At 45.0% G+C, this 23,384-nt stretch overlaps 1 protein-coding gene across 2 annotated transcripts in view; it reads left to right on the forward strand.

Annotated features, from left to right (window-relative positions):
• Positions 1–23,384, forward strand: part of ubxn7 (UBX domain protein 7) — a 148,187-nt gene that overhangs the window by 91,847 nt on the left and 32,956 nt on the right. For both annotated transcript variants that reach the window (XM_072474894.1, XM_072474895.1), the window contains exons 6-7: positions 13,495–13,641; positions 19,871–19,961. In XM_072474894.1, the coding sequence (XP_072330995.1) occupies positions 13,495–13,641; positions 19,871–19,961 (238 nt within the window). The remainder of the gene's footprint in view (positions 1–13,494; positions 13,642–19,870; positions 19,962–23,384) is intronic.

Below are 23,384 nucleotides of genomic sequence, written 5' to 3' on the forward strand. Positions count from 1 at the left end.
TGATTTAAACCCTGGACTGGATCTACTTTGTTATACCCGATGGCATCTAATATGACTGTTTTCATTTCCTGTAGAGTTCCTCCTGCTACATTTTGGGGTTCTGGCAAAGCTGATCTTACGGACTGGCTAAGGCTCATAACTATTAGCTTTACTTCCTCTTTCTCATCTAGGCCATACATAACTTTTTGTTGGCGCACCTCCTCAAAGAAGCTGTGCGGGTCTGCCGTAGGCTGGAATGGACTAATTTTTGTGCAAGCCTCTCTTAATTGGGTTATGGATAGTGGGGTGGTGTAAATGATATCAGGTTCCTCCTGATCTGTTGACCTGCGTTGTGTGGTAACTGAATTCATGGGGGTCGAATTGTGAGTGAGGGTGTGTGCTGCCTGTGCAGTCGGTGCTGCGGGTGCTTTTCTTTTTGGGGCGTGGGGGGCTCGATTTTGATTTCCCGTGTCCTCTACGTATCTTTGGGCGCTTTCGTTTAACTCTTGCCAATCGGGAGCATCTTCCTCATCTAAATCCTGCCCGAAAGTGTACCTGAAGCCATTCTGTACTGAGAGTAGCGACTGTAACTTATTTTCAATCTTCTGTCGGCATTTAGCATGGTCAACAGTACTCTGCCTCTGTTCCTTAGTGGAGTTGTGGAGCGCTCTCAAAGCTGCTTTTAAATCTGCTCATTTGCTAGTTAGCTGGGCAACCTGTTCTGTTTCCTCTCTTACCAGGACTGCGCGCTGTGTATCTTGGTAGGCTTTAGCGTACTGGGTCTGGAAGCTACTACGGTGAACTAAACAAGATTGATGTGCACGTTTTACGTCAGCCATTTCCTTATCCTTAGCTGTTAACTGTTCCCGGAGTTGCTCAATTATCTTCTCGCTTTTGTTACTGTTTCCCTCGTTCTTTTCTTCCTTCTCAATTAACTGCCTACGGAGCGTCTTCACGACCTCATCTGTGCCTCGCAACTGTGCCATCAGGACACTATTGCCATCGGCTTTCTGACTTTCCCAACATTTTTCTTGTGGACCTCGCTTAGGTTCTCCCACCAAGTTTGTCCTATCTTTCCTTGACCTGACTCATCATTAGTGCAAAAATTCGACCAATGGGGCCATCCTTTCCCCCTTAACTTTTCCTCACATATGGGGCATTGCTCTGCTCTGTTGGTCGCTGCGATCTCGGGTTCTTGTGGATTCATCAATCTTTCCATTGCTTTAGTGGCCATTACTTCTCTTATCTCTTGCTCTACTTTTAATTTGGGACAGGGGTATGCCTAAGCAATTTTCCGGCTCACAATCCCCCGATAGTTGTACACAATTCTAACGAGTTTACCGTACTCTTCTTGTTAGGTACGCATGCGGGTTAGGACACACTTCCGGAATTCGGTTATTTGGTCGATATGGAGCTTGCACTTGTGGTTCTTTCTCTTTCTCGCAATTGGATTCAAAGTTTGTGGGTTCTCTCGGAGTGACAAAGTCACTTATAATCGAGTCCCGTCAGAGTTCGCCAATAACGTTGCTCTATTAATAATGTTGGTGAACCACAAGCCTTCCCTTACATCGATCAAATGACCACACACCAGTTAGTTAGTTAAAAAGATGGTTTATTTACATACTGTTCTGGGCGAGGCATTTTCAGAACCCCAAAATGTATCATGGAGTTCAACCAACCTCTCCCTATAATGGATTTGTTGCTTTTCCGAGCGCACAACTTTTTCCCGAGGTGTGGGATTACAATTATGGACACGTGGGTTTTTAAACACAAAACACTATTTATTCCATGAACTCAACTTAACATCTTAAATAAACATTGGATCTCTTAACACCCCTTCAAAGATAACTCAGAAAATATTGCAACAGTAAATAATTCCTTAAAATGTTCCTTCAAACTTCCAAGAGACTTAACATCTTTAAACAGTATCACATCAGGTTAAAGGATATATATATTTTCTGTAGAATGGCAGTGATATATTAGCTTGGTTGACTTCAGCTGCAGCACCTTGCTTTCTTCCTGCAGCTCTCTGGAAACACACAAACTGCTTTTTCCAACTGCAAAACTAAACTGCAAAATGGCTGACCTGACCTCGGCTCCACCCACTCTCTGACATCACTGTTTTCTTAAAGATACATTGCTTAAACATTCATGTCTTAAAGGTACACTCACATGACAATACACGAGTTATCTCGACATGCAAACACAATATCTATTACGAGTTAAACTACACCTATCAACTACAATAACCTCCACTTAACTTCAGGGCGACCGGCACTGTGCAAATGGATACGGCCTTTATCTGGATTTCACTTGGCTGGTTCGAAGAAGTGGCTCTGTCTCTGCTGGGCTCATCTGTCAGGTAGCAATTATTGGTCTTGAAATTGGCTGGCTGTTCCTGCTACGATTGGGTTGGCACAGGCTGGATCCAAAAGAGACCGAACACATCGCTGTGCTCTCTTTTATCCCTCTGGGATTTTGTGCTCTTTGGGGCGGTCCTTAACTTTAGACCCAATAGTTCGCCAGGGTCTGATCACTGTCTTCGATTTCGGCCAATAAAGGGGCGGGTGCCTTGGTGGCTGGGTGGGTCCTGAGCGGTCAATGACCTTGGCAGTTGGGCTTTCTGAGTAAGGGATGTGGCGCCAATCAGTCTGTAGCTGTACCGGTTGCCTGATTGGAGTTCTATTGTCCTGGGAAAATGGGCCACTGAAATGCAAACGAGCGGGGGTTTCAATCAGGTCTGGTTACCTGTGTTTCAAATACACATAGGCTCTGTATCTGTCTTAGTCCTGGGATGGCCATAATTCCCATGGTCCTTTGCAGGTGGCCACCTTAGATGGCTACAACCTACCCTGCACATCTTTGGGTTGTAGGGGCGAAACCCACGCCAATACGGGGAGAATGTGCAAACTCCACCCAGACAGTGACCTAGAGCTGCGAACGAACCTGGGTCCTCGGTGCCGTGAGACAGCAGTGCTGACCACTGCGTCACCGTGCTGCCCTGTAAATAACGTGGAAAAATGTTTCACAGCACCTCACAGGGACATCATAAAACATGGTTTTGATAACAGTGATTGTCAATGTTAGGAATACACAGAATCAGGTTGACCATAAAAATTTAATAACTACCATGTATTACTGTGTCTCATTTCTCAATTGCATGTGGCACCTCTGTATTTCTTGGATTTGGTCACACTCCTTAGAAGCTTGAATACCCTGGTATAATCTTGCCACTTACTCTCTAGTGTAAATGTTCGCAATTTCCAAAGCCACTTCTCAAAGTAGCCGATTCTGAAAAAAGCTATTTGGTCGCCCATTTCCGAAGCCAAGATGTTCTCATAGTGGTGCAGTGACCCGAATTGTACACCGTATTCTAAGTGGAGCTAGGTCACAACTTCGTGCAAGCTCTTTCTGGGGTGGATGACCTCTTCTCTCAGGATTTTAAAATCCTATAACTTGAAAGTTTTTCTAGTATAGGCCTACATTCCTTTTGCCTGCAAGTAGACATCCTCTTAGCCTCACCTCATCAAGTACTCCCAATTCAGATTCCGTTTAAATGCAGAATAAATCTGCTTTTACACTTGCTGCAATGGTATGAGGTAGTTTTCATTAAAAGAGGAGGTAACCAGGGAATTTGGAGGATTTTTAAATTATGCAGGTATGGAACCGAGTACATAGAAACTAGCTGTTTCTAGTGATTTGAGGGTTGAGATTGAAAAGACAATACGTGTGGTGAAATGTAAGAGATTTAGAACTGAGAGAAGGCAACGTTTTTAATCTGGGGTTGTGAGCTTGTTGACTACAATCACAGTTTGAAGCAGAAACTGTGTTAGCCTTGAAGAATAGGTTTGTTAGATGGTTAAAATTATGTTAAATAGGTATAAAAGCAGAATGGTCAGATAAGAACTACTGCTCGTGTGGGGAGTAAACACCAATTTAGGATGTTGGGCCAAACCTAAAAATTGTGAAAGGCAATGGTTTTATATTTTACAGGGACATAGAGCGAAAACTAGTACTCAATATCACCCTTTGTTAGCCAGGTAAGTGTACACAGTCCTGTATCCACCCTTGCTCTCTCTTCTGGCGCCTGATATTTAACATCATCTATGAGTGGGATTTGCTGGATGTCTGAATTACCAGAGCTATGTTCTATGCACACTACTGGATATATCATTACCTAATTAACCTTCCATCAACATCAAAACTCTCAACCTGGAGGTCGAAGACTTCAAACCATGGATCAACAATTAACAGGAACCTGTCCCTTGATTCCAAAATCAGGATTGCCAAGGTCATAGCTGTCATATCAAAGTTGAGAAGTCGAGTGTGGGCCAACAGCAAACGAGCCGAAAATACATAGCTCCATGTGAATCAGGTTTGTGTTCTTAGCACCTTCCTTTACAGTAGCGAGGCATGGACAACTTACGGAAGCCGGCTTTGGGGCAGCACGGTAGCACAAATAGGACTGATGTGGACTGATATTAACACTGTGGCTTCACAGCGCCAGGGTCCCAGGTTCGATTCCCGGCTTGGGTCACTGTCTGTGCAGAGTCTGCACGTTCTCCCCGTGTCTGTGTGGGTTTCCTCCGGGTGCTCCGGTTTACTCCCACAGTCCAAAGACGTGCAAGTTAGGTGGATTGGCCATGATAAATTGCCCTTAGTGACCTAAAAAAAAAAGGTTGGGAGGGTTTATTGGGTTACAGGGATGGGGTGGAAGTGAGGGCTTAAGTGGGTCAGTGCAGACTTGATGGGCCGAATGGCCTCCTTCTGCACTGTATGTTCTATGTTCTCTAAGCCGAGAAAAATGATTGAACAGCTTCCACCTCCGCTGCCTCTGAATATTGGGCATTTCCTGGCAAAAACTGAAATACTCCAGTGTGCAAGGATTTCCAGTGTGTTTTCCCTCTTGAGTCAACAGCAGCCGACCGAATATATGACGGTCGCCTCATCAAAGACATGGGGCTGGATTCTCCGCAGCCCCACGCCAAAATCATGGCCGGGGGGGGGGGGGGGGGGGTGGGGGGGGGGGGTGGGGGTGGGGTGGTTGGGGATTGATTTTTGCGGCGTAATCGGGCCCAGCGCCGGTCCGGTGATTCTCCGGGCCCCGGAAATCGGCGTGTCTGCGGAGTATGCCGTGCGGCCGGGGGCCCATTGCCAGAGGCCAGCCCAGCAATTCTCCGCTCCCGCCGAGTTCCTGATGGCGTGGAACTAACCATCTATTACCGGTTGGGATGCTGGCGTGGCGACTGTGGACTCAGGTCGGGGATGTGGGGATCGGAGGCCAGGGGGGGGGCCTTGTAGGCAGCTGGGGATTAGATCTGCGCAGTGTCAGGCTCGGGCGCGCACCTGATCGGGGGAGGGGGTTTTCCTTTCTCTGTCTGGCTCCACGGTCCGAATCCACCATGGACTCCGAACGCGCGGACTCCGAACCGGATGTGCGGGGGCCCATATCTGCAGCTAAAGCTGTGAGATTTACTCCAGGTCCATGCTAGCCCCCTGCAGGGCATTGAATTAGTTCAACTTTTTAATAGAAATTTCGGGAGTAAAACTCCACCGTTTTTTTTTCTTCTTTTTAAAATAAATTTAGAGTACCCAATTCATTTTTTTCCAATTAAGGGCAATTTAGCGTGGCCAATCCACCTACCATGCACATCTTTGCATTGTGGGATTGAAACCCACGCAAACATGGGGAGAATGTATAAACTCCACATGGACAGTGACCCAGAGCCGGGATTGAACCTGGAACCTCTGCACCGTGAGGCAGCAGGGCTAACTCACTGCTCCACCGTGCTGCCCCAACTCCACCACTTTTACGCCGGCGTGGGGACATGGTCTTATTTTGGAAGAATCCAGCCCATGCTCTATGATGAACTTGCTGTCAGCACGAGATCAACAGTTCGCCCATGCCTGCAATAAAGGATGTTTGCAAGCGAGACTTCAAATTGTCTGAGATCAGACTCGATGCATGGAAAGTTCTCTCACCTGACCAGATTGCCTGGAGACAAGGAATCAGGAGGGGTGAGGAAAAAGTAGAAGACAAAAGAAATGACCAGATAGCAAAAAAAGAAAGCCCACTGGAGGGAAAAAACATCAGTTGGGCCAACCTCTTGTCAATGCTATTCATATGTGCCAACTGTGGTTGGGATTGCCACTTATGAAGCAACCTCTACAGCCACAATAGATGGCATTCAGTCCAGAAGTGCAAACTCCTGCGTGCAGTCCATGGTCTCCCATGACAGCTGGAGGTCATTGCATCAGTTGACCAAAATGTTGTTGCTCAGCATTCTGTCGTGTCCTGATGAGAGCCATCAAGTCTCCATGTCGAGCAGCTGAAGATTCTGACTTTGCAGCTGTGCTAGCACTGGGTTAGATTTATTGCTCAAAATGACTCCAACTCTGGCATTCCTTTAAAGTGATGTGCCTGTAGGAGGAGGCACTGGTACAGTGGTATTGTCACTGGATGAGAATTCAGAGACCCAGGGTAATCTCTGGGAACCCAGGTTTGTATTTCTCCATGGCTGATGGGTGAAATTTAAATTAAATAAAAATCTGTAATTAGAAATCTGATAGTCGTAAAAACCCATCTGGTACGCTAATGTTCTTTTGGAAAGGAAATCTTCCGTCCTTATGTGTGACTCCAGATCCACAACGATGTGGTTGACTCTTAAAATGCAATTCAGGATTAGCAACAAAAGCTGGCACAGCCAGTGATGTCCACATTCCCCCATGAAAGATATTTTAAAAATTTAAGACCATTGGCCTAATTGAGCAGTAGCACTGTGTGTGGTTTGATGGACATGAGTTGGAAGTCCATTGCTGAAAAAAGAAGCTTCAATAGCTAATTGACTCGTAACTTGTTGAAAAACAAACCGCTTATTTACTATGAATCGCATCACATGCAGACCAAAGTTTGGGACAAGAAGGCAGAGAAGATCTGAGCATGGGCGAAAGCCAGAGGACAACTAGCAAGATACACAGTGTAGCAATGCTATCTTTTTTGCAACATATTTAAGTAGACCAGCAACCATCAGCAATGGGACTACCGATAAGAGACACATTTCTCCTTTAACATATAGGGTAGCTCAACATCCTGTTCCAATCCAGTGGAATGCGATCCTGCCCACAGCAAACATGGGTGCAACATCTGGGACATCTAATCAGAAAGATGATTGATGTATGAATTCCAGCTGGAATGTGGGAAATGCTGCACAGTCTGGAATCCATTTCTAAAGGTCCATTGGTCCCACGCACAGATTAGGACCCATTTCCCCCCTCCCCAGATCGTTCTGCAGGAAGCCAACAGAACCTATTTGCCTCAGTGAGTGTCACCAGCTGGTTTCTAAAGATTCTCTTGGAAATTTGTTGACACTGATTTTGTGGACAGCAGTGCATTTTAATAAGGTCTGTGGCACTGCACCACGGAAGGGACAAAAGGTTCCAGCCTACAGGATAGATGGATTATTCTTGATTGAAAAAATGACTAGTCAAAAGAAAGCAGTAAGTCAAAAGATAGTTTCCTGGTAATTGGTTGCTCATGAGAGCAACTGTGTTTGGCAGTTTAAAATTTTTGCTCGGCTTCAAGTTGGAAATCGGTCCCAAGCAATAGAAGTCTACAGATGGTGCAACATGTAACCTGTGCCAAAAGCAGAGCAATGTTCATAGGCTCAGAAGGATTTGAAGCAGCTGGATTTGTGAGCAGGAGAATCTCTGCTATCATTTAATGACAGAATTTAGAGAGACCTACAAGAATCTATACGATTATGAAGGGGCTTGTTTGTGCAGAGATTTTCCTGCCATGCACGGAACTTCAGAACTAGTTTTCAAGGTGAAAACAAAAACTGACCACTGAGATAATTTTTTTGGAAGGTGATTATATGAAACAAACCACGAGGAATTTAGTAGGGAGCCAAGGTTTTAAAAAGGCAATAGACAAAGTTCTTGGCATTTGAAGAGAGTTTTTGGCTGATGATTTTTCTAAATTATACATAGCGCTAAGTCTCTGAAAAGAGGTGGCATTTAGTGAGAATGAGAGACTGGACAGAATGATGGCCCTTTCCCAGAAAAACATTTCTGTGCTATTATATCTGCAGGTGGATCCATACGAATATTAGAGGGAACTTGAAATGCTAAGAATAATAAAATTATCCTGTTATACATTTAAGAGCTTCAGTAGTTTCTTCCGATTTGCTCAGATAGAATTAAATTTTACAAGTGCTTAACATAAGGATGGTCTTGCTAAAGCTCCTTGATGCCAAACTTGGTCAAGTACTGCTACGATGTCAAGGGCAGTCACTCTCATCTCATCTGTCCACGTTCAGACCAAGGCTGAAATGAGATCTGGAGTCAAGTGTTCCTGGCTGGACCCAAACTGAGCTGCTTGATAGATCTGTCGATAACACCGTCCATCACTTAACAGATGATTGAGAGTAGACAGATAGGGCAGTAATTGGTTGGATTGGATTTGTCCTGCTTTTTGAGGATACGGCATACCTGGGCATGTTTCCATTTTGTCAGGTCGATGCCAATGTTGCAGCTATATTGGAACAGCTTGCCCAGAAGTGTGTGGCTAGCTCTGGAGCTCAGTTTTTCAACACTACAGCTAGGATGATGTTGGGACCTTGGCTGTATCCAGTGCTCTTAGCCGATTCTTAATTGTGTAGTATGAATGGAATTGCCTAGAGACTGGCATCTGTGATAGTAAGAACCTCCGGAGGAGACGGAGATGGGTCATCCACCTGTAATTTCGGTGATTACTGGCTTGATAAGACAGATTTGCCTTGTGATAAAAGAACAAAAGCTAATAAAACAAATACAATGAAGCAAAGGACTCTTGGGTCACGTGAAAGTTGAAACAATGCAAGCAGGACCAAAATAAACTGCGTTATTTCAAGGTCCTTGGCCCAGATTCTCTGTCAGCTGCAGATGACCTGACCAAGTAAAGACACCTTGTCTTGAGGAAGGCACCACTTTAATTTGGCCTTCAAGGCTGGCACATGAGGTAACCTCAGACAAAGAGGACATGCAACCTCTGTGCCAACTCCTACATAACAGTCATTGTACTGCACGGCGCCGAGGTTAGATCCCGGCCCCGGGCCACTGTCCATGTGGAAGTTGTACATTCTCCCCGTGTCTGCGTGGGTCTCACCCCCACAACCCAAAAGATGGGCAGGTAGGTGGATTGACCACACTAAATAATAATAATAATTCTTATTAGTGTCACAAGCTTGCACTAACACTGTAATGAAGTTACTGTGAAAATCCCCTAGTCGTCGCACTGCGGCGCCTGTTTGGGTACACTGAGGGAGTAATCCGAATGTCCAATTCACCTAACAAGCATGTCTTTTGGTACTTGTGAGAGGAAACCGGAGCACCCGGAGGAAACCCACGCAGACACGGGGAGAACATGGAGATTCTGCACAGACAGTGACCCAAGCCAGGAATCAAATCCGGGTCCCTGGCGCAGTGAAGCAACAGTGCTAACCACTGTGATACCATGCTGCCCATTGCCCCCTAAATGCAACAAAAAGAAGAATTGAGTACTTTACATTTAAAGAAAGAAATCATTGTACTGAGTTGTTTGAAATGCCACTTCAAACATGACGTGACACTTCAAAAATGAAAACTTCATTTTGTTTTGCCCTGGAACTTCCCGTTCTATTTACTGTCCAAGTTCAGGTAATAAACAAGTTGTGAATGACATTTCGGAAAGCCCATGGCAATTTCAGCTTGATTTCACCAGGAGAGGGTTGGCCCCAAGGTGGGGCATCCATCTTGACAAAACAGAATAATGGCTCTGTATCAATAAAATTTGTACAGCAGCACAATTCTAGTTATAACCAAAACTGGCACCTGCTTTCCCACTTACTTTCTTATTTGTTGGTTGATGCTTGTTTTAGTTCAGGATTTACAGATATTGTTCTTCTGCCAACACGTGCTGGATTCTCCGATTCTGAGAAAGTGCTGACGCCTGCATGGAAACGGTGGTGTTTTATGACTTGGAAAACAGAGCAAAACGGCCACCAACCCTCCATCTGGTGGGGGGCTAGCAGGCAAGTAGCATAGAGCACCCAGCTGGAGAATTGCCAGGTCCGTGGCCGCGCATGTGCACGGCGGCAGCCTGCAGCGGCCGCGCCGTGCAACATGGCGCCGGCCACGCGTGGACCCGGCCTGCCAAATAGTGACCCCCTTTGGCCACGCTCGCCACCCCGGGCCCATCCCTCACCAGTGCCCCCCCGCCAAAGCCCCCCCTGCCCATGGATCAGCTCCCCCCCCCAGACTGGCGGCGTTGGACTTAGCATTGGCAGCCACGTCGAGTTCCGTTAAAATAAACACCATGAGTGACCGACGCTGTTGGGAACCCGGCCTATCGGGGGCGAAGCATCGGGGGAAGGGCCTCCGGTAACATCCTGAGGCCGTCCATGCGCCATGTTTTGGAGGGGGTGGAGCATCGCAAAAGGGGCGCAGCCCCCAATTTTGCCACCAATGGCGCTTCTCCGGCCGAACGCAATTTTGGAGTTGGAGACCAGATAATCCCGCCCAGAAACTACTCGCGTATACTGATCTGCATTTCCTGTGAACTGAAGCAAAATCATCAGTGACATTTTGACTTTATGCTTTATTAAATTCTCACTCAACCTGTTTTGCCAACTTCAATAACTTAAGCACATATACACTGAGGCACCTCTGCTCCTGTCCTGTCTTTAGAGTTTTGCCCTTTATTTTACATTGTTTCTTCATGTTTGTGCTAAAATGAACCGCTCTGATTCCCCTACATTGAACTTCATCTGTCACTTGCCTGTCTGACTCTAAACTGTCTGCCTACTTTTGAAGTTTGCACTATCCACTTAATAGTTCACAATGCTTCCAAGTTTTGTACCATCTGTACATTTTGTAACTGTGCCCTACACACTAAGGTCCCGGGCAATAATAGATATTGGGCACAGCAGGGATCCTAACAGCGACCTCTGAGGAACTCACTACAACCCGTCATCCAGTCTGAAAGACAGCCATTCACCTCTACTCTTTGCTTCCTGTCGATCGGCCAATTTTGTATCCATGTTGCTACTATCCTTTTTATCCCATGAACTCTAACTTTGTTCACAAGTCTGCCGTTCGGCACCTTATCAGATTCCTTTTGGAAATCCATGTACACCACATCAACTGTGTTGCCCTCATCAACCCTCTTTGTTACCTCATTAAACAAATGAAGCAAGTTAAAATGATTTGCCCTTAAATCCATGCTGGCTTTCCTTAATTAAGTGATTATCAATTTTGTCCCGAATGATCATTTCTGAAAGCTTCCCTACCATTGTGGTTAAATTGACGGACATGTAGTGGCTGAACTTATCTTTATCCTTTTTTGAACAAAGGTGTAGTTCAGCAGCGTGCCTTTCTACTAGTCTCTCACAAAGACCTCGCTTTAGGGTTTGATGATGATTAAGCATGATGCGGTGGCATGGTGGTACAGATGAGATGGGATGGCACGGTGGCACAGTGGTTAGCACTGCATCATCACAGCACTGGGACCAGGGTTCGATCCGACCTCAGGTGACTGTGGAGTTTGCACATTCTTCCTGTGTCTGCATGGGCTTCCTCCGGGTGCTCTGGTTTCCTCGCACAGTCCAAAGACATGCAGATTAGGTGGATTGGATATGCTAAGTCTCCCCTCGGTGAGATTATGGGGATAGGGTGGCGGATTGGATTATGGCGAGGTAGTGTGCTCCTTCAGAGGATCGGTGCTGACTCGATGGACTGAATGACCTTCTGCACTGCAATGATTCTATGATTCTAAGCCTGATATACAGTACTGAATTTGGATGCCTAGCATTGAAGTGGCTGTAAATTGCTTTGTTTCGACCATTTCAGCACATTGAAGCAGATGTCTGTCATGTTGGTGGCTAGGAAACTGAAACTTCACACAACAGTTGCTGAAAGGTGATACAGATTGAATATGAGAATGTACACTCTATATGGAACTATGTGTCAATTTGGGTACAGAGAGGCAACAAGCACTGCTGAAACTTTACATTTCCCACTTTTGGAACCATTATTCAGTAGGGCAGTTGTATCTTCAGACTGCTGCCTTGGAATATGAAGTAGCAGAATGTTTGCAGGCTGATTCACAACATGGTTGTTGACTGTTTGTGATCCATAACCATCCTTATACCAGCTGATTGGATGGTTAGCCCTAAATGGTGGGATGGATCTGTTGGATGCCACAACCTATATGGTGGAATGGGGATGTCAGTGCGCTGAGTGAGGCGGGGAGCGTGAGGACCATTATGCCAAAACCTGTTCATTCAATAGGATATGTGTATGTTTCAACACAATGGTCAAGAGGGTGGTTGTAGAACAAGCATTCTCGTGGTAAAAGAGCTTCTTACCATGTCACTTGTGAGGGCCTCTTAGTATCTTTTGCACATTTAAAAGTGGCTGAAATTCACAACGAATCGATGTCTAATGACCAACCCAGCGCCGTTCGGGTACACTGAGGAAGAATTCAGAATGTCTAATTCATCTAACAAGCACGTCTTACAGGACTTGTGGGAAGAAAACGGAGCACCCGGAGACACTGGGAGAACGTTCAAACTCCACACAGACAGTGACCCGAGGCCGGAATTGAACCCAGGTCCCTGGCTGGGTACAGGGTCAGAGGATGATCATGAGCTTATAAGAGCCCACCCAATCTTCCATCTGTTACATATGGGTAATCAGGCAGGTTCTGTTTTGTGCGTACGATCCGACTTGCTTAGTTTTCCTCCATGTACCACACCCTGGTAATTCTTTGCATGCGCGTGCAACAAGAGAACTATCTGCCCACTCCAACTGTGTTGATCATCATTCTGTCTCTCCATTGTTTTAACACTTTGTTCCTATGTGTTTTTGCTCCTGCTCTGGCTCTGATATTAGCTCCTCCATCATTATTTACCTTATCATTACTTTGGCGTTTATTTTTTTCTACCTTGGAAGTGCTAACCACTGGGGCAGCACGGTGGCACAGTGGTTAGCATTGCTGCCTACGGCGCTGAGGACCCGGGTTTGAATCCCGGCCCTCGGTTACTGTCCGTGTGGAGTTTGCACATTCTCCCTGTGTCTGCTTGGGTTTCACTTCCACAACCCAAAGATGTGCAGGTTAGTTGGATTGGCCGCGCTAAATTGCCCCTTAATTGGAAAAAAATAATTGGGTACTCTAAATTATTATTTTTTTTAAACCATGCTAACCACTGCACAGTAGAATAATAATACTGTTGTGTACAACTCAAAAAGCATTTAAGCTTTATCAGCCAGTTCTGAATTGTTGATTTATTTCTGAGGCAGATCTATTGCTTGACTATCTCAAGCTGGTGGTACAAAAATAACTGTAGCGAGGAGTAACTGAGGCACTGTGGGTGCCTCCCTCTTCACATTTTATGGGGTAATTCCCTGGAAGGTATTTTTGAGGCATTTTGTTTCCACTACACGATACAAACCATGAAGTACAATCTTCTAATCATTCTTTTCCTCTCTTTTGAAAAGGCGAAGGAGTCGGGACAGCTGCAGAACAAGTGGTTAATGGTAAACATTCAAAACGTGCAAGACTTTGCCTGCCAGTGTTTGAATCGTGATGTTTGGAGCAATGAAGCTGTGAAAACCATCATTCGAGAGCACTTCATCTTTTGGCAGGTACCAAGAGGCTGGCAAGTGTTGGTGCTAAAGGCTTTAGTGGAAAAAGGTTCAGTACGTTATTGCTGGTGAAATACAAGAAACTGCTGAACTGCATATTAATTATAGTAATTCACATACCAGGAAATGTTGTGCCAATTAAATGAATGCATATTTTAATTGATGTTTTTCCCTGTCTATTTCATTTGTATTTGCTGTGACAGATGTTGTTCGTATTACACTCTGTTGGGTACAGGGTCAGAGGATGATCATGAGCTTATAAGAGCCCACCCAATCTTCCATCTGTTACATATGGGTAATCAGGCAGGTTCTGTTTTGTGCGTACGATCCGACTTGCCTAGTTTTCCTCGATGTACCACACCCTGGTGATTCTTTGCATGCACGTGCAACAAGAGAACTATCTGCCCACTCCAACTGTGTTAATCATTCATTCTGTCTCTCCATTGTTTTAACACTTTGTTCCTATGTGTTTTTGCTCCTGCTCTGGCTCTGATATTAGCTCCTCCATCATTATTTACCTTACCATTACTTTGGTGTTTACTTTTTTCGACCTTGGAAGTAATGTGTCCAGCACAATTGCTGGTTCACCCCCCCTATGCTGGGAGCAAGTGCCACATCTACCATGATGGATTGAGTTCCCTAGTAACAGTTCTTTGTACAATATTTAGATAGTTCCAGTGGTCAAAATTTTTTAAATTCAGCTAATTTGGCTTCAAGAATGTGATCTTTTAAATTTAAAATATCAATGTATGTGGACCCAAATTGCCAATTGGCCCCTTCCTACCTGAAATAAATCACATGTTCTTAGTTACTTTCTCCTTTTATCTGTCACGCTGTTGTGGTCCACTTCCCTTTCTTAAAAGTATTCTGTTTGAAGGACAATTGATTTCCAATCTCTTCTCTCGGAGTTTGGATCTGAACTAAACATTGCAGAAGCTAATTTGTCTGCTCTTTAACATCATGCATTTATGGTGAGTTAAGCTTGCAGCATGAAATGCTCTGCAGCCATGTTTGAGCCGGTTAATCTGCTGGCTCCTAACTTTACTGAATGTCTAATCTCATAAAGCCCAAAATGATAAGAGAATAGAGCAGTTATCAGGAAAAGCCTTCTGGTGTGTTCCTCTTGCACCCTGACTAGTTCGCTCCATCGTGCCTTTTACCCAGCCAGCTATTTTCCTGGGGAATGTTTGACAAAGTCTCTTCTGGATCCCTAATTTAAAATCAACCATAACTCCAAATATTTGCCTGCCTAATCTCTCCCCATTAAATGTTGCAGATAATTGTTTTCCTTGACCTGACATTCCCATATGCGAGTGACTGTATTTGGAGTCCTCAAACTATCTTAATCAAGCTTATTTACTTGGGAGTTTAAAAAAAATGAATTTAGAGTACCCACTTCATTTTTTCCAATTAAGGGGCAATTTAGTGTGGCCAATCCACCTAGCCTGCACATCTTTGGGTTGTGGGGGCGAAACCCACGCAAACATTGGGAGAATGTGCAAACTCCACACGGACAGTGACCCAGAGCCAGGATCGAACCTGGGACCTCGGCGCCGTGAGGCAGCAGGGCTAACCCACTGCGCCACCGTGCTGCCTGTGAGCCAGCTGTGTTAACCACTGTGCCACCTTGCTGGCCTTTTTACTTGGAGGTTTAATATTCATATTTGATTTGGGGTTGGGAATTCACCTCAATCTCATCATTCTTAAGGTTGTTAATTTTACAGCTGATGCCAAGTAGCTTGCCACCACCTCCAGTTATTTATTTTTTAAAAGCATCGATCTGCCTCCTCCTGATACTATCTTGAAAACAAGTTCAGTTCTTTTGATCTCTCTTTGAATTTTAAGTTTGGGAGTCATCCTCATCATTCCTCTCCGAATCCAGTCCCAGGATATCCTTCTAAAGGTAGAATGCAGAAAGCACCATTCAAAGAATGTGCAATCTTCCAGGGATTAGCGAAAATGCTCTTTAAGAGAACCTGTGCAGATTCGATGGGCCAAATGGCCACCTCTGCATGTAACGATTCTGAGAGCTGGCGTTCCAAATAAGGAAAGTTCTGCCAGATGGTTATTTTCAGTTCTGAATGATATGAGCTCAACAGATGTCTCCTGGGGTAATTATTTTACCTGAGGATGCCCATACATTCACTGTCTGAAAAGCAACAGCATCTGAAGAATGGCAAAGTCCTCAAGCACTAGGATGGGTGATCAATTTTTCAACTTATTGTCATCCATTTGCCAAAAAAGACTGCAGAATTTTCAAAGCGGATTAACTCTGCTTCTACAATTAACCTGCTGAAATGCCAGCCGCCTTTTGCTGCAGAATGCAAATGGTAATGTCTGAGGATTTCAAGTGTAAGTGAATTTTCATGGAGTGCGCTCGAATTTGAACTGCATGTGATAGAACAGCTTATTTATATTGATGATGAAATGCCCGTGCAAAGTATTCCAGTGCGTGATTTAGGGTGTTGAGTTTTAAATTTGTTTTCAAAATTTGAGTTACACCCAAATAGTTTACTTTTCCATCTTTGACAACTAGTTGGCTGTTCTAACAGGTTCATATTTTATCGCTTCTATGCACAGGAACAGGCCCTTTGGCTCCCAAAACCTGCACCGATCATGATGCCTGTCTAAACTAAAATCTTCTGCACTTCTGAGGTCCGCATCCCTCTATTCCCATACGATTCATCTAGATGCCTCTTGAAATGCCGCTATCGTATCTGCTTCCACCACCATCCCCGACAGCGTGTTCCAGGCACACTCACTACCCTGTGTTAAATAAAACCTGTCTCACACATCTCCTCTAAACTTTCTCCCTCGCACCATAAACCTCCCAGCAGAACGTTCCAGGCACTCCCACCCTCTGTAATAAAGCTTGCCTCGCACATCTCCTCTAAACTTTCCCCTCGCACCTTAAACCTACGTCCCCTAGTAATTGACTTTTCCACCCTGGGAAAAAGCATTTGACTACTCACTCTGTCCGTGCCACTTATAATTTTGTAAACCTCTATCAGGTCACCCCTCAACCTTTGTTGTTCCAGAAAAAACTATCCGAGTTTATCCAACCTCTCCTCATAGCTATTACTCTCCAGTCCAGCAACATCTTGGTAAACCTCTCCTGTGCCCTCTCGAAAATATCCAGATCCTTCTGATAGTGTGTCAACCAGAATTGTACGCAGTATTCCAACTGGCTTAACTGAGGTTCTGTACAGCTGCAGCATGACTTGCTAATTTTTATACTCAATGTCCTGACCGATGATGGCAAACATACCGTATGCTTTCTTGACTACCTTATCCACCTGCATTGTCACGTTGTGATCTGTGGACCTATACATCCAGATCTCTCTGCCTGTCAATTTCCTAAGGATTCTGCCATTTACTGTATAATTCCCACCTGTACCAGACATTCCAAAATGCATTACCTCACATTTGTCCGGATTAAACTGCATTTGTCATTTCTCCCCCAAGCCTCCAACCGATCTATATCCTGCTGTATTCTCTGACAATCCTCTTCACTGTCCGCAACTCCACCAATCTTTGTGTCGTCCACAAACATACTAATCAGACCAGTTATAATTTCCTCCAAATCATTTATATAGACTACGAACAACAAGGTCCCAGCACTACACTGAGTCACAGCCTTCCATTCAGAAAAGCACCCTTTCACTACTACCCTCAGTCTTTTATGACCGAGTCAGTTCCGTACCCATCTTGCCCGCTCACCTCTGATCCCGAGTGACTTCACCTTTTGTACCAGTCTGTCATGAGGGACCTTGTCAAAGGCTTTACTAAAGTCCATGTGGACAACATTCACTGCCCTTCCTCCATCAATCATCTGAGTCACTTCCTCAAACAAACTCGAGGAAGTTCGTGAAACACCTGCCCTTCACGAAACCATGCTGCCTGTCGCTAGTAAGTCCATTTGTTTCTAAATGTGAGTAAATCATGTCCCTAAGAATCTTCAATATATGCTCACAGGCCTATAAATTCCTAGATTATCTCTGCTACCCTTCTTAAACAAAAGAACAACATTGGTTATTCCCCAGTCCTCTGGGACCTCACCTAGCCAAAGAAGATTTTTGCAAAGGCCCCAGCAATTTCCTCCATTGCCTCCTTCAACATTCTGGGACAGATCCCATCAGGCTCTGGGGACTTATCTACCTTAATGCTTGTTTATAAATTTAGAGTACCCAATTCATTTTTTCCAATTAAGGGACGATTTAGTGTGGCCAATCTACCTACACTGCACATCTTTGGGTTGTCGGGGCGAAACCCACGCAAACACGGAGAGAATGTGCAAACTCCACACGGACAGTGACCCAGAGCCGGGATCAAACCTGGGACCTTGGCGCCATGAGGCAGCAGCGCTAACCACTGCGCCACGTGCTGCCCGACCTTCATGCTTATTAAGGTGTCCATGACCCAGATTATCTTCACACCCTTCCATAGACTCATCATCCATCAAGTCCTTCTCTTTAGTGAATACTGATGCAAAGTACTCATTTAGTACTTCGCCCATTTCCTCTGGCTACAAGCATAGATTCCTTCCTCTGTCCTTGAGTGGGCCAATCCTTTCGCTGGCTACCCTCTTGCTCTTTATATATGTATAAAATGCTTTGAGATTCTCCTTAATCCCATTTGCCAAGGACTTTTCATGACCTCTTTTAGCCCTCCTGCCTCCTTGTTTAAGTTCCTTCCTACTTTCTTTATATTCTTCAAAGGCTTTGCCTGTTCTCAGCCTTCTAGGCCTTACAAATGCTTCCTTTTTCTTTTTCACTCGGCTCACAATATTCCTCGTTATCCAAGGTTCCCAAAACTTGGCATACTCATCCTTCATCCTCACAGGAACATGCTGGACCTGAATTCTAATCAACTGACGTTTGAAAGACTCCCACATGTCAGATGTCGATTTACCGTCAAACAGCCACCCCCATACTAAATTGTTCAGTTCCTGCTTAATAGTGTTATAATTAGCCTTTTCCTAATTTAGCATCTTCATTCAAGAAATGCACTTTTCCTTATCCACGAGTCCCATAAAATGTAGGAATTATGGGCACTGTTCCTGAAATGTTCCCCATCTGAAACTTGGACCACCTGGCCAGGCTCATTCCCCAATACCAGTATGTCCCCTTCCCTAGTTGAACTATTTGCATATTGTTTCAAGAAACTCTCCTAGATGCTCCTTACAAATTCTGCTCCATCCAAGCCTCTAGCACTAAGTGAATCGCAGTCAATATAAGGGAAGTTAAAATCACCCACCACAAAAACCGTGTTGCTTTTACAACTATCCAAAATCTGTATACATATCTGCTCCTCGATCTCCCGCTGGCTGTTGGAGGCCTGTCGTAAACCCCCAACATTGTGATTGCACCCTTTCTATTTCTGAGGTCGAACCGTATTGCCCCGCAGCATGACCTTCTGAGGTCTCCTCCCCCAGTACAGCTGTGATATTCGCCTTAACCAATAATGCAACTCCCCTACCCCTTTTACATCCTGCCTGAAACATCTAAATCCTGGAATGTTTTGCTGCCAACCCTGGCCCTCCATCAACCAAGTCTCTGTAACAGCAACAACATCATAGTTCCAAGTACTAATCCAAGCTCTAAGTTCATCTGCCTTACCTGTTACAATTCTCGCGTTGAAACAAATTCACTTCAGATCATCAGTCCCATTGTCTTCAGCAACTTCTCCCTGCCTGCTCTTCCTCTTACTAATAGGCATAACATTCCCTACATTAAAATCCAATGTTCTTCCTTCAACCCATCGGGTCAAATCAATTTGAATATGTTCTACTTGTTACCTGAAATACTTCCATTTCTAAGATGCCTTTCTTAAAACTACATGTGAAACTTTAATCCTTTCTAGCTCCTCTGATTCTGAACCGAAGCATACAGCATGTGATATGGATATGAGGGGAATACAAAACAAGGCTAGTGTTCAAATTGAGAAAGCTATTTCAAGCAGATCCATGCCACACACCATATAATTATTTAAAAAAATATATTTCAAGCACTCCATGAAGATGCAGCAGGAAATCCCTCTGTACGGCCTCTGTGGGGTGGAAGTCCCCGAGGCCCAAAAAAATGGCAAAGTGCCGCTGAATCATGCCCAATGTGTTTGCTATTCTCTACCGCCTGATATGCCCATTTACCCTTTTCCCGTTAGTACCACAGCATTTATTTCAAGTGAACAATCTGTGTTGCCCATGTTTAACAGTCAATCTCTTTTCCAGGTATATCATGACAGTGAAGAAGGGCAACGATATGTCCAGTTCTATCAGCTCTCAGACTTCCCTTATGTATCTATACTAGATCCCCGCACTGGTAGGTATCCTATCGTTTAGAATTTCAAAAATTCTGAGACTAAAATAATGGTGCTTTTTATAGCCTACACAGTCTACAATTTACCTGACTTTGAATAGAAGCACTTTGGTGTTTTGTACTTGAAGTATTTCAGTGGTGACTGTGCTACGCTACTTGGAGTATGGAGACTTTCTGATGAACCTCTTTCAGAAGAAGATCTCCTCAACTGCCGCTTTTAGATCCTATAGCATTTTGTATTGTGATTAAAGCAGTTACTACTTTCTGATCTTAATCTGGGTTCATTGAATATTGACACAACTCAACAGTTGAAAGTTTAAATCTGATACTTGAGATAGGGGTCATATTTATTATATTCCACTTGGATGGAATGGCCAATCCACCTAACCTGCACATCTTTGGACTGGGAGGAAACCGGAGCATCTGGCGGAAACACACAGACAGAGGGAGAACGTGCAGACTCCGCACAGACAGTGACCCAAGCCGGGAATCGAATCTGGGACCCTGGAGCTGTGAAGCAACAGTGCTAACTACTGTGCTACCGTGCCGCTCCACATGATATCAAGAAATATTTGAAGGCTATCGACCCTGATTACATCGCAACTGAAGTCTTGAGCTCCAGAACTTTCTGCGCCCCTAGCCAAGCTGTTCCAGTACAGCTACATTGGCATCTGTCCGACAGTGTGGAAAGCTATGCAGGTACGCCCTGTCTACAAAACCTGGACAAATTTAGCCTGGCCAAGTACCACTCCATCAGTCTACTCTCAGTCATGAACAAAGAGATAAAAGGTGTCATTGTCAGAGCTATCAAGCGACCCTTGCACAGCAATAACCGACTCATTGTTGTTCAGTTTGGGTTTCACCAGGGCCACTCGGCTCCTGGCCTCATTACAACCTTCGCCAAACATGGGCAAAAGAACTGAATTCCAGAGGTGAGTTGAAAGTGACTGCCGTTGACATCAAGGCAGTGTTTGATCGAGTGTGACGTGAAACCCTACAAAAATTGAGACCGATGAGAATCGGCGAAAAAGCCCCACTGTTGGAGTCATACCCGAGTATAAAGAAAAATAGTTGTAGTTGCTGGAGGTCAGGATATCGCTGCAGGATTGTCCTGGGCCCATCACCTTCAACTGCTTTGTAAACAACCTTCCGCCCATCATTAGTTCAGAGGTGGGGGTGTTCACTAGTGATGATTGCAAAATGTTCACCATTCACGACTCAGATACTGAAGTAGTCTTTGTACATGTGCAGTAACACTTGGACAACATTCAGGTTTGGGCTGATAAGTGGCACATAATATTCATGCCATATAAATGCCAGGCAGTGACCATCTCCAATGAGGGAGGATGTAACCATCGCCCCATGACATTTAATGGCATTATCATCGGTGAATCCCTCACTATTGACATCCTGGGTGACTCTCCCATCTGATGCCCAGGATAGGCAGGTCTGTAGTAGTCCATGGCAGCTTTGCTAATTAGCTAGGCACACTGGTTTATTCCCGAGGAAGTTGGACCGATTATGATAGCTGGGACACTTGTCCCTTGGCTTCAGCCAAAAGCCATGAACAGGTTGGTCCTGGCTGGGCAATGCAGAGAGAAATGTTTCTAGCTTCAAGGCTGCAGCATAGTTCTTTGCGCATACTTGGGGTGATGGTGAATTTTGGCATATCCAGAATCTTGGCTCTGTCAGACAATTTATCCATTAGAAGAGAGAGTGCAGTCCGTAATTGGGAAAAAGAAAGTCCCCGTCTATGTGGCTGTCTAAGTAGCTTGGTTTGGAGTCTGTTGAACATGGAGATTGTGATGAATGTAGGAGTTTGAGATATATTGTCTGTATTTGGTACAGTAAGGGTTAAAAGCCTGGGCAAGTGTATGTATAATGGCTGCAGTATTGTTTTTAAATATCCTGGTTTGTGAGTTAGCTGGGCCTTTTGGAGCCAGAGGTTCAATTAAAATGGTACGGTGGCATATCGGTTAACACTGCTGCCTCTCAGCGCTAGGGACCCAGGTTTGATTCCGGCCTTGGGTGACTCTGCGTGGAGTTGGCACTTTCAGCCTGTGACTGTGTGGGTTTCCTTGAGAGGCTCCGGTTTCCTCCCATAGTCCAAAGATGTGCAGGTTAGGTGAGGATATGTGATTGCGGGGATAGGGCAGGTGAGTGGGCCTAGGTAGGATGCTCTTTCCGCGGGTCGGATGTCCTCCTTCTGCACTGTAGGGATTTAATCGTGCTAAAGATTTGGGCTAATGGATTTTTATATATATTAAGAGGGTTCCCTGTGGAGTAGTTAATTTTTTTTAAAAAAAATAATTTTTATGAAAGGTTTTCATAAAATATCAGTAACAAAATGAAAAAGAAACCCAACAGGGTTAAGTACAAAACACAGTCCAGAAAAACAACCCTCCACACCCCCCTCCCCCCCTGTACATAAATAATAAATTAACATTAACACCCCGACTTAATACAACAAGTATATACACTCCCTCAGACCCTACAGTGTAAATAACAAAAACAAAAAAAATAAAGTGACTTCCCCCCCCCCCCCCCCAGTTGCTGCTGCCGTTGACCAGTATCTACCGCTCTGCCAGGAAGTCTAAGAACGGTTGCCACAGCCTAAAGAACCCTTGTACCGACCCTCTCAAGGCAAATTTCACCCTCTCCATCCAATTTAATAAACCCCGCCATATCGTTGATCCAGGATTCCATGCTTTGGGGCCTCGAATCCTTCGCCGGGCTACCGGGGACACAAAGGCCAGAATACCGGCCTCTTTCGCCTCCTGCACTCCCCGCTCCCCTGCAACCCCAAATATTGAGAGCCTCCAGCCCGGTTTGACCCTGGATCCTACCACCCTTGACATCGTCCTCGCTACGCCCTTCCAAAATTCCTCCAGCGCTGGGCAAGCCCAGAACATATAGGTGTGGTTTGCTGGGCTCCCTGAGCACCTAACACACCTGTCCTCGCCCCCAAAAAGCAACTCATCCTTGTCCCGGTCATGTGTGCCCTGTGCGGCACACTACCAGAAGGATGTGGAGGCTTTAGAGAGGGTGCAGAAGAGATTTACCAGAATGTTGCCTGGTATGGAAGGCATAAGCTATGAGGAGCGATTGAATAAACTCGGTTTGTTCTCACTGGAACGAAGGAGGTTGAGGGGCGACCTGATAGAGGTATACAAAATTATGAGGGGCATAGACAGAGTGGATAGTCAGAGGCTTTTCCCCAGGGTAGAGGGGTCAATTACTAGGGGGCATAGGTTTAAGGTGAGAGGGGCAAAGTTTAGAGTAGATGTACGAGGCAAGTTTTTTACGCAGAGGGTAGTGGGTGCCTGGAACTCACTACCGGAGGAGGTAGTGGAGGCAGGGACGATAGGGACATTTAAGGGGCATCTTGACAAATATATGAATAGGATGGGAATAGAAGGATACGGA

The sequence above is a fragment of the Scyliorhinus torazame genome, chromosome 14, assembly GCF_047496885.1.
Source record: "Scyliorhinus torazame isolate Kashiwa2021f chromosome 14, sScyTor2.1, whole genome shotgun sequence".
NCBI classification, from domain to species: Eukaryota; Metazoa; Chordata; class Chondrichthyes; order Carcharhiniformes; family Scyliorhinidae; genus Scyliorhinus; species Scyliorhinus torazame.